At 33.7% G+C, this 12,382-nt stretch overlaps 2 protein-coding genes across 2 annotated transcripts; one reads left to right on the plus strand and one right to left on the minus strand.

Moving 5' to 3' along the window:
- Window positions 1-3,274: 3,274 nt before the first annotated feature.
- LOC139867495 (glycerophosphodiester phosphodiesterase GDPD4) lies at window positions 3,275-7,346 on the plus strand. Its single transcript, XM_071855864.1, has 9 exons — window positions 3,275-3,482; window positions 5,224-5,310; window positions 5,557-5,654; window positions 5,843-5,903; window positions 6,048-6,107; window positions 6,354-6,446; window positions 6,540-6,629; window positions 6,776-6,903; window positions 7,034-7,346. The coding sequence occupies exons 1-9, from the start codon at window positions 3,306-3,308 to the stop codon at window positions 7,200-7,202; spliced, it is 963 nt and encodes a 320-aa protein (XP_071711965.1). The 5' UTR covers window positions 3,275-3,305; the 3' UTR covers window positions 7,203-7,346.
- A 556-nt stretch (window positions 7,347-7,902) lies between these two features.
- LOC139867276 (phytolongin Phyl1.1-like) lies at window positions 7,903-9,158 on the minus strand. Its single transcript, XM_071855619.1, has one exon. It carries the CDS (start codon window positions 9,008-9,010, stop codon window positions 8,186-8,188), a length of 825 nt encoding a protein of 274 aa, XP_071711720.1. The 5' UTR covers window positions 9,011-9,158; the 3' UTR covers window positions 7,903-8,185.
- Window positions 9,159-12,382: the final 3,224 nt, after the last annotated feature.

A 12,382-nucleotide genomic window follows, 5' to 3' on the forward strand; every position in this document is an offset into this window, starting at 1 on the left:
GCTAGCAACTCAACCAACATGAAATCCATCATGCATAAACTACTATCCACATTCCACATCAAGCTAGCAATAGTATTAGCATATAGTTCACAATATAATATGCCAAGTACAATTCGCACAACCATGGTTAACCAAGTATACAAGAGAACGGTACATGAAGGTCCGTTGGAGTTCATAACATCCACTAGTGTTACTTATACACCGCGTAATCACTAGTCCCCCGGGTGATGTCTTAAACACCGCGACTAACTCACCCTTTCACAATGTGGCGTCTTAAACACCGCGACGAATCCACACTTCATTCAATACAATGAGTGGTGTCTTGATCACCGCGACACTTCCACTCTCATGACATTGTGGTGTCTTAAACACCACGACAATTCCACAAGTCAATTACACAATGAGTAGTGTCTTAAGCACCGCGAAAATACTACTCGTTACCTAAAATGTGGTGTCTTGAACACCGCGACACTTCCACATTCATACCACACAAATAAATACATTATATACGTTCACGCATAATTATTCCACTCACCTTGACACAAGGATGATGAATATTCGCTTCCAAACTCAAAGCCAAGTACCTAATACATTAAGTACCAATTCAATACATAAACTAGTGGAATTAACCACATTACAATTACTTGGGCATTTAATGACTCAATTCGCATTAAATGACCCAACTACATCACAACCGCCCTCTTAATGGCCAAGACTCGACTTTAGTTACCAACATTAGTGCATTAAAGTCTACTAGCCTCAATTGACATCCACCTAGGGTAATTTACACCCATTTTACCCAAACTAGGTCAACTAGTACATTCTTGACCCATTTTGACACTTTCACATCCAAACTAGTCAAACATAACCCAAATGACATCTCTTTTAATTTTAACAAATGTTTAATGCTTTTAATATCATTAACACTTTCAACTCACAATTACAAGGCCAAAACCCTAGATTATGGCCATTAGGGTTTCATTACAACAACCTAACCCAAATTCACCCATTTTACTCCCAAATGGGTCATACAAGCTTCTATTAACCAAAACCCTAGCCATAATCAATTAAAACTCGAAACTTAGAGTTAGAACTTACCGAGACTATCACCACGTAGCTAGAGTCACAAGGAACAACTTTAATACTTGCTCCAAAGATCAACCCTAAATCCTTCCTCTCTCAATCTCACTTTGAATCCAAATGGGTGTTAGAGTTTTGGGAGAGAAATTGAAAGAAAATGAAAAAGGAAAATGAAATAGATGAACTAGTGGACCAGATTTAATGCACCCATCTGATCTATACGTCCATTTACCATTTTGCCCCTCAAAATCTCTTAATTTAACCTAAAACCGGGACCTGGCCAGCAGGCCTGCCGCGGCGCGGCACTAAACGTCGCGGCGCGACGAATCAAAGTAAAATTCACCATGCTTAAGTCCTGTTCTGATCTGGAAACGCTTGATGGGTCGCGGCGCGAACCCGTTTGTCGCGGCGCGACATACGCCTGGGTCTGGCCACTTCGACTAGTTAGTCAAATTTCCAAGGTTTCCACAACTAATTCCTTCATTCTCGTTCCCAATACACGTCTAAGCCTCACATCTAAGTCTCACGAGACCTAACACTACACAAGCTCATTTGTACACTTATATACGCACATGTTAACTAGCACACAATAAATTATATATATACGTTTATCTATACAATTACGCATAAGCTTCCGAATCATAACGTACAAATGGTTAAATATGTACCTTTAGTCACGTACGGGAAAAACGGGATGTTACAGTTGAGCTGTTAGTATCACAAGTGGAACTCGAAAGAAATCACTGGTGGTAGTTTGGACCCGTAAGTAACGATGGTAGTTTGGACCCATTTAGATATGGTAGATCATTAACCCCACTTGTGTCAAACACACAACTTGATTCCAAAGTGTATTCTTAGTTCATGCAAACATGTTATATAGGCTCTTTCTAAAGTAAAATACAAATTGTGATTATTGTTCTAAAAATGTCCCACCATGGTAAAAAAAAAAAAAAAAAAAAAAAAAAAAAAAAAAAAAAAAAACTGATAGAAAAAAGTGCATTAGTCGACCTACCGAAACTCACCATTTTGATATGAAACCATTATATGTAATCAACCTGAGTTCACTTTTACAACACTTTTAGTCTAACGTGCAGTGGGTTCTTACAACCATTGAAATCAGAGGTAGTAATATTTCGGATACAGATAGATTCATGATCAGGCATGAGGTAAAGTGGGTTTGTCGATATTTGATATGGAAGGGGCATAATCAGAGGTTGTTTCGACTATCGGAATGGAGCATGTCGATTATCTTTAATGAAATCCAAACCGAATCATGTGAGTATATATATAAGAAGTTCAAAATGGAATGGCATCAATGGATTTCGGATTCATCTTGCTACTACAGGTCGAGTTTTTCAAGAAGTGGTGTATGCTGAAGTTTTACAGCTGCTTTGTATGTGGTTTGTGTTTGCTCAACGGGTCAAAGTGGCCAATACTGAAATTTAATACAGTTTAAGTTAATTGATTGCGATGTTTCTGTTGTACATAGTCTAACATAAATCGTAATATAAGGTCATTATTACGGAATGAATCTTTTTTAATATATTGTGGGTTATGTCGTTATGAATATATAGGTGATAAAATATTGATTTTGCATTCATGACGTAGGGAATATGCACAGAAAATCAAGCAGTTTCGAGTCCAAATTTTGCGATAAGGCTGTTATATGGGATTTAGCTGCTAGAACACAACACAATTACTTATATCTTAACTGCATATTCTCCTACTTTAAACCCCACATTTCAGCTGCTTTTATACAGCTTCAAATCTTCTAACTCTCATGTGAATGCATGTATACACATCTGAATACAAGATACGAGCTGAAACTAACTTATCTTAATCCTTACATGTGAATACATGTTAGTTTAACTTACTTGCGAAGTGATCGTAAAAAATTTAATTTAATCAACCAATTATATTATATCGATATTGTAGTATGTCTTTCAAAATCCCGCGAATTCGCGGGTATTAAACTAGTATCATTTATAAAAGAATCACGTTGCATCGAGTGTGGATATTACGCCAGTGATTCTCAATATATAATATTATAAAAAGTTGAGGGACGAAACCTTGGAATATAGAAAAACCGTAAGGACTATTTATACAATTAACTATAGTTCTATTTTTTTTTATTTTTTTTTTGGTGCTCCCCTGTTTTTGACGGTATGAAAACTGAACCCGAATAACCTAACACCATCGCTACATTCAAAACAAAGTGGCGATCAATGGACACAACATATAAGTGGAGAAGAAGACGTGGTGGTGGCCCACACTCATTCGATCGTCGATTCAAACGTTTCGTGTCCAGAAAGTTTCTATTTCGATCATTTCTTTTAATCCTCGCAATCACCGCCATTATTCCTCCTGTTTACCTCCACTTCAAGCTCCGTCGTTATCATCAGGTTTTATTTTCATTATTTCACTTTCAATAATGTTATTAATAATATAATATTATTAATATTTTATTCATCAGATTTTCATTTTGCGTGTGAAAATAGAGTATGTTATTTAGCTTATTTTATCGCATTAATTTAGTTTTAAGGTTTTTAAGTTACTTATCGCATTGAATAGGTTATAAATCGCACAGTATAAATAGATTATCCTATTTAGGTTATTTAATCACATTAAGTAGGTTATATAAATCGCTTTGTTTAATTGGTCTTTTTATCGCATTAATTAGGTTATAAATCTCATAGTATAAATAGATTCTGCTGTTTAGGTTCTTTTATCGCATTACTTAGGTTATAAATTGCATATTATAGTAACAGATTTTGCTATTTTCTGCATATTCCGTTACATAAGTTGCATCAGATCGGTGATAGAATTAAGCCTATTGATATTGATATATGTCAATAATGTTGTGCTGTATTTGTATATTTTGAAAGATGATGAACTGGTTAAGTGACCTACTGTCTAATGTAGTATATGTGTGTATCGTTGAAGCTTTTATAAATGTGTTTACGCATAGGATGTCAATGAGTCTAATGATGCATAGCAGTAAGCTGAAACAAAGTGTATAATGCTGCAAATCTAACAGTTGGACTTTCACCAAATTTAGAATTTAGAAATTTTGTAGATCTTTAATTCACTCTTAAATTAAAATTTCAAGCATCGTGTAACTTATATACAGATATAGGCTGGCTACAAAGGTTCGCATTTCAATAACTAGTAGCAATTGCTTGCTGCTTATTTCATGTAGGGATGAGCAAAACTACCGAAACCGAACCGGTACCAGTACCGAAAACTGTACCGATAGGTATTCGGTATCGGTTTCTTGAATTTGGCATTTTCGGTTTCAGGAGATATCGGTACGGTACCGGTATTTTTTTCGGGAAATCGGTATTGGTTCCGAATTTATGATTTGTAGGTAATAGCTTATATGGGTTTCTAGGAAGCGGTACCGAGTAGACTTAATGTTCCATATTTTATTGATTTGTATGTAAAAAGGTGATCTAACCTGGAGAATAATAATAATAATTAGTAATAATAGTATATGAAATCAGATCCAATAGTGTAGCACATAAACTTCAACTCATCGCAAAATTAGTAAATTATAAATTTAAGTTTAGGTGTAAAATTTTATGAATTACGTGTACGTGAAGTTTCATTCAGAATGTGAGTTTGACGTATTAAATAGTCCATTCCAATAATAGTAAATGTGAGCTCGATGTCCATGTACAATACAAAATAATATTGGTTTGGTTAGTCTGTTTTTTGTTTCCAAGTACAAGACCATGGTTGGGAACAAGACACCTCGGTGTGTTGATGAAGTGTGTATTAAACGACGATCAGTTTCAATAAATGATAAACCACTATAACATCTCCATTAGATTCACCTTGTTTCATGTTCAAAGTTCAATCGACGGTCGCTTTCAAAATTCGGTACCAAACAGGTAAATACCGAAAAATACCGGTACCGATACCGGTACCGATTACATTAACCGGCACGGTATTCAGTTTCAAGTATTTCACAATTTCGGTTTCAGTATTATCGGTACCGGTACGGTTCGGTACTGGTACCGATCTCATCCCTAATTTCATGTACAATCTGTAGAATGGAAAATGTTTTATTTTGGAAGATTTCACAGAACAAATATGCAGCTAATCATCACTCATCACGATTATTTTCCCATGTAATTGCAGCTGGAGTTAAAAAAGTGTAGTTGGTTAAATAAACCTCCGCTTGTGTGTGCTCATGGTGGTGATGCTTCTAAGGCCTTCCCTAATACAGTAGGTACCTCTTGTTTGTGATTCACCCAATGCAAAGCTTATTTTGAACAATTTCATATTCGGTCTGTTTACTCATGTGTGCATGTGTATATATATACCTAGTATTAAAACTACGAGCCATGATATGCTGATGACCTGCGTGCATGATCCACAGCTTAAATCTCATTTTACAATCAAAATTTTTGGGAATGTTCCTTTCCATGTTCGAGTTGTTTTAGTGATTTTTCATTGTTTTTCACTCAACAGATGGATGCTTATAATATTGCTATCCGTTCTCAAGTAGACTGCATGGAGATTGATGTTTCTCGTTCTACTGATGGGGTTTTGTTTGCTCTTCATGACAGGTAACTTTTGTGTATGCACCTTTTTGGGGATTTTGTATGATTGAGTATAAAATAAAAATAAAAATGTATTGTATTATTGTTGTGAAAATAAGCACTCAAACATGAAAGGTAGAAGCAGTTGGTTTTAACAAGAATAAATCTGTATTACTTTAAAGTGTTTTTAGAGTCGACTGATATGAAACAGGCAGGGATTTGCAGCGAATATCTGGGAACATTTCATCCAAGGTTGGATACCTGAGTTCTAAGGAGGTGACGCTTTTTTCGTTTGTGATGTGCTATTCTCGTATCATGTGTGAATTATAAACTAACTGTCTTTTAGTCAGCACCTTTTAGATTATTCTACTGTTAACTATTGTTAGTTGAATTAGAACATATTTTTGGTTGTTTCTGTAGATAAAAGAGCTGGTAGCTTCTAATAATGTAGCCATTCCTACAATGGAAGATGCACTAAAGGTACTTAAAAACTTCCCCATCTATCATTATGGTTTTTTATTTTATATTTTCAAAAAATATGAGACACGAATTCTAAACATGCCATTAAATCTAATGTAGTATTCTTCTTAATTACACACTACATTCTTTTCGTGTAGATCCTGGTGTAATATTGATTAAATCAAAATGAAGCTACTATAAAGTCCTGCAAGTTACTCTTTTTCTATCATAAGATTTTTAAGTACATATATGTCGTGTGCTCTACAGTTGGTTTCAAGCGCTGTGCAAAAGGTGGTTGTTGATGCAAAAGTTGGGCCTCCATCATACGAGAAGGGGCTTGCTAATGACATACTCTCTGTTGTGAGTCTTCATTAATCTTTGTGCTACATATAACAATATGATATAATATTATGTATGTATATGACTCACTTACATAGTTAACAATACTTGCAGGTGAAAAGGACACAATGTAACAACTGTGTTGTATGGACTAAAAGTGACAATTTAGCAAGGGATGTAATTAAGCAGTCATCAGATGTGACAGTAAGATCCTATGCCCCTTATGACTTGCTAACTGTGTTTCTAAAAAAAATTGCTATAATTTCCATATTAACAGTTTGGAAATGGAAACTATAACGTTTGCGGTAAGTTTAGAACTTGTCACATCCGTTTTTGTTGTGGTTTTGTAGGTAGGCTACATTGTTATGATGAATTTTTCGACTGGAATCAGAAGTAATCTGTTGAGGATAAAAGATGCCGAAGTTGTTGGCATATTCCATGGTCTAGTTGAAGAATCGGTTGTCAAAGTTTTACACAGGTATGCACTCGTATGCAAATTCTTAAAAACGTGCTTGATAGTTTTTCCTATCTGTTTATCACTTTTACTTTTTAATGTTATGGTTTTCAGTTATATATGCTTATATATTTTTAACAAACACAATTGACAGGAGGAATAAGAAAGTTTACGCATGGACGGTTGATGATGAACCAACCATGCATAAAATGTTAAACGAAAATGTGGATGCCATTATAACCAGTGATCCATCTTTGCTTCAGGGTTCTATGCGAGGTATAAGGAAAAAATGCCTTGTTGATGGTTATTCTATAGGATCATGATGAGCACTTAACAAACTAATACTCATTAATTGAATAGTCATTGAAATAGTATTTTTCTCATTTTTGTTGTTGAATTGAGAACTCAATATTTGGGTTCATTGTATGACTCCACCATCTAGCCAAATCAATGGCATAACTAACCAATTTGAGCACCTTCATTGTGAACCAAAGTTAATAATTATGTTCCATACTCGCACAATGCATATAAAACTCGATGATTATGGCGCCTAAAGAACTTTAGCCTTTATTACCTTGTTAGACAATCAACCAAATTGATTCTCCTTTGATCCAAAAAGTTTGGATCAAATGAAAACAAAACTACGAATAAGATTCACTGTACACCTCTACACAAGGAGTTAAAAACACATATTTTGATGGGCATGACACAATTACATTTTTAATGCACAATGTACAACACCTATTACATAATTGTTGTGTACTTATAAATATGGTGTTACATATATCATCACTTTATCATAAAACTTGAGATAACTTGGCATACATTATCTCTGTTTCCCGAGATGAAACAGGTAGCCGGTAAATTTAAAATTGAAATTGCCACAATTTGCAGAATTAGAAGGTTTTGCACAATTTGCTTCTGATCTCTAAAGCAAATAAAGACTCATTATAATCATGCCTCTAGCTCAATAATAAGTATTCATATTGTAAAGTAAATGTCAAATCATATAATGTAACCAAACCAACTGGAATCAAAGATCCACCACAAAACCTTCATCCACTAGCTTTCATATTTCAGTGCAACAAGATATAATGTACAATAAATAGACTTTTTCAGAAATGTACAAAAATGTTTAAACCACAAAGCTGTTATGAACAATAATCAGTTGCCAAGCCAACACCTTTAACAATGTTTGAATCTCAAATCTGCAGGAACCACTTGCACCTTCAATTATACTATAGCAACGAATTTCATCAAACAATTAACGCAAGTACCTCAAATTCACTCAACGAAGATCAAATTCTCAACGGATACACTCAGTACCACGACACACAACTATCCAAACAATAAATAGTACTAAACAAACAGCCACGTCAATTGCAAGAACAATACGAACTTGGCGACACCATTTATTTCGAACGGTTTGATTACTCGAACTAGTCATTGAACTCACTTCTTTAGTCAACGAAATACCTGTTAAAGATCCACTTTGATTATCAGGATCCAAACTCGACGAATCCACCTTGGACCCACTTTTATCCGAATGTTTCCTATGTTCTTCATCGACCCCATTTTCTCTAACCGAAATCACATGATCTTTATTCTTTCTTTTATCTTTACTAGTTTTCCCCAATAAAGGCGCTCTCGTTGAAGCCCCCATATCATTTTGACCATTATTATCATTACTAATAGGCGAAGGAGATAAACCTAACCCATCATTATTATAAGACAAAGCAGGTTCTAAAGACGCAATTAAACGTTTTACAACGGGTAACATTTGTTGTTGTATAACAAGTGGATTCGGATTCGATTTGCTTCGTTTCGACCCCTTTTTAACGACTTTCTTGAACTCCTCTCGAACATGTTGTAAAAATTGAAGTTTTTTAGGGTTATCAAGATTTTCATCAAGAATGGCAAAATAAACATACCCATCATCTTCCATTAAAAACCCAAAAGTTTTGTTAAACATGGTTTGAAAATACCATTTGTGATTAGAAGGTGCTTTTTCTAAGCATAAAGCAGCTAACTTTTCAATCTCATCATCTTCTTCAACATTGTTATATGCATATAAAACCTTACCCATATTCCATACACAACAATAGTACACTGTACTCCTAACAGAACCCATCTAATCTTTACACACAAATTAAAAAATAAAATTCAGATCAAGAAAGTAATCATTTCTAGATCTCTAAATAACTATGAATATTCAAAACCCTAGTGAAATTAAGTACTAAAGTAAGATCAAGGGGGAATTTACATGAATCTAAAAAAGGGATTTTTGAAGAAATGAAAGTGAAGATAGAGAGAGAGAGAGAGAGAGATAAGAGATGTAACCAGAGTAGATCGAGGAGGAGGAGGAGGAAGAGAGTGCAGCTGTAATTGTATGTTGATGATGATTGGATTTAGAAAGTCAAAGTGTAATTTAGGAAAGAAAATAACATAAACATAAACTGGAACAGCTGTTAATGTTGTTGTTGTTGTTGCTGCTGCTGCATTTGAAAGAGAGAAGAGATGAGTTTTGACCGGATCAGGACTGGACCCTTTCTTCTTTCCAACATATACCTGTTTGTCGTCCACTACCTCATCCCAACCTTATATATATATATATATATATATATATATATATATATATATATATATATATATATATATATATATATATTTAATATTTAATTATATTATATTTATATTAACTTAGCTATTGTATTGTAACTAGGGGTGTGCACCATATGATTTGAAACCGAAAAATCCGAATATCGAATCGAATCCAAACTCAAAATAACCAAACCGAATTTTTTAAACTGTTTTCGGATCGGTAGAAACCGAAACCAGATTCATCATTCGGTTTTCGGTTTGGTTTATGGTTTTGAAAATTTTAAATTTGGTTAACCGAATTAAAAACTGAATTCAAATTAATAACATATTAAAACATATTTATACTTATAATATTTATATTTATTTTATATTTAATGTATTATATGTATTATTTTATTATTATTAAACAATAAACATGTTAGTTATATTATACTATATGTATTATTTATATGACTTGAAGATGTACAAAATTAACTTAGCTAGCTTATTAGTAGAATGCTATATGTTTTGGTCTTTAAGCATCATAAATTCTAGTTATATTGGCTAGAATATATGTAATGTGAATGGTGTAATCTATGTAACTCATAGTATTTTGATGTTTATATGTAATTAATTATGTTGGTTAGAATTCTAATATCTAGTGATTTTTGGTTTAACCGAAACCAAACCGAAATAAAAATCGGTTTTTCGGTTTGGTTTTAGTTTGGTTTTGATATTTAAATTCGATTTTGGTTTAGTTTTCGGTTTTGATTTTATAAGTTTCAAAACCGAAAAAAATCGAACCGAATAAACTGAAAAATCGAAAACCGAACCGATGAACATCCCTAATTGTAACCTTATTTAATACGAGTACTACAACGTCAGACTCAATAATTTTTTTAATCTTGTTCCTCTCTATCCTCCATCAACTAAAGGTAACCTTTTCTTTCTTTCATCAAAGCTTCAACCTAATGTTGCTTTTTCTTCTTAATTAAGTCACCAACACCGAGATCTCTCTGACGGTTTGTAACCTTTTGCTACTACCGTTTCCGACCTTCAGCATCTCGCCGGTGGTTCGGATTTTAATGCTTTCTGTCGAAATAAAGCTCGGTTGCTCAGTTTCTTTTTGCTCCGGCGTCAATCGACCCGATTGTCTTCTCTAGTCACAATAACGGCTACCAGGCGGCGATTCCGTGCCCTAGTTGCTCGGGATCTGGGAGTTGGTTGTGTTTTGGGGGTGATTTTTGGGTTTGGTTCGGTTGGTTGAAGTTTTCTGCTGCTGGTCCCCTTGACTTTCTTCGTTGAGTTGTGATTCTTCCATGGTAGTTGTTGTAGTGACCCGAACTTTTCCATGTTTATATATATTAATTGAGATTGATATTTACATGATTAAATGTTTCCAACATGTTAAGCAATCAAACTTGTTAAGACTTGATTAATTGAAATATGTTTCATATAGACAATTGACCACCCAAGTTGACCGGCGATTCACGAACGTTAAAACTTGTAAAAATGACATGACGATATATATATGGATATACATATGGTTAACATGAGATTATGATAAGTAAGTATCTCCATAAGTATATTAACAATGAGTTATATACATATAAACAAGACTACTAACTTAAGGATACGATTATCGTTGTAACGACATTTAAATGTATATATATCATATTAAGATATATTAATATATCATAATATCATGATAATATAATAATTTAACATCTCATTAGATATAATAAACAATGGGTTAACAACATTAATTGAGATCGTTAACTTAAAGGTTTCAAAACAACACTTACATGTAACGACTAACGATGACTTAACGACTCAGTTAAAATGTATATACATGTAGTGTATTTAGATGTATTAAAATACTTTTGGAAGACTTCAAGACATATATCAAAACACTCATACTTAACGAAAATGGTTACAGTTACTTTCCCATTCTTTTCTTTCATCAAGAATTCTAGTCGTATTCTTACCCGTATTATACACAGCTTCAAAACGTACTTACTATGGGTATATACCAATAGGAACTAGCATGGGATTCCACTCTTGATTATGTCATGTATGACTAATCAATTTTAACTTCTACCATGAGCTAGTCAACTAACTAGAACTCCTTTTAACCCCACTCACCACTCACCAATTACCACTCATCATTCACTCCATTTCACTTCCAATTCTCTTTCTAATTCTCTCTCAACACACACACACTATTATGAACGTATTTTTCCAGTAGTTAATCATCATCTTCATCAAAAATCACTTCAAGAATCAAGCTATAATCATCATAGGAAGAACACTTCAAGAACACTTCAAAAATCCCTTCAAGTTTACTAATTTACTTCCAAGCTTTCTAATCCATTCCAAGTAATCATCTAAGATCAAGAAACCTTTGTTATATACAGTAGGTTATCTTTCTTATTCAAGGTAATATTCATATTCAAACTTTGATTCAATTTCTATAACTATAAACTATCTTAATTCGAGTAAAAATCTTACTTGAACTTGTTTTTGTGTCATGATCCTACTTCAAGAACTTTCAAGCCATCCAAGATCCTTTGAAGCTAGATCATTTCTTGTCACTTCCAGTAGGTTTACCTACTAAACTTGAGGTAGTAATGATGTTCATAACCTCATTCGATTCATATATATAAAACTATCTTATTCGAAGGTTTAAACTCATAATCACTAGAACATAGTTTAGTTAATTCTAAACTTGTTCGCAAACAAAAGTTAATCCTTCTAACTTGACTTTTAAAATTAACTAAACACATGTTCTATATCTATATGATATGCTAACTTAATGATTTAAAACCTGGAAATACGAAAAACATCGTAAAACCGGATTTACGCCGTCGTAGTAACACCGCGGGCTGTTTTGAGTTAGTTAATTAAAAACTATGATAAACTT

The sequence above is a fragment of the Rutidosis leptorrhynchoides genome, chromosome 9, assembly GCF_046630445.1.
Source record: "Rutidosis leptorrhynchoides isolate AG116_Rl617_1_P2 chromosome 9, CSIRO_AGI_Rlap_v1, whole genome shotgun sequence".
Lineage (NCBI taxonomy): Eukaryota > Viridiplantae > Streptophyta > Magnoliopsida > Asterales > Asteraceae > Rutidosis > Rutidosis leptorrhynchoides.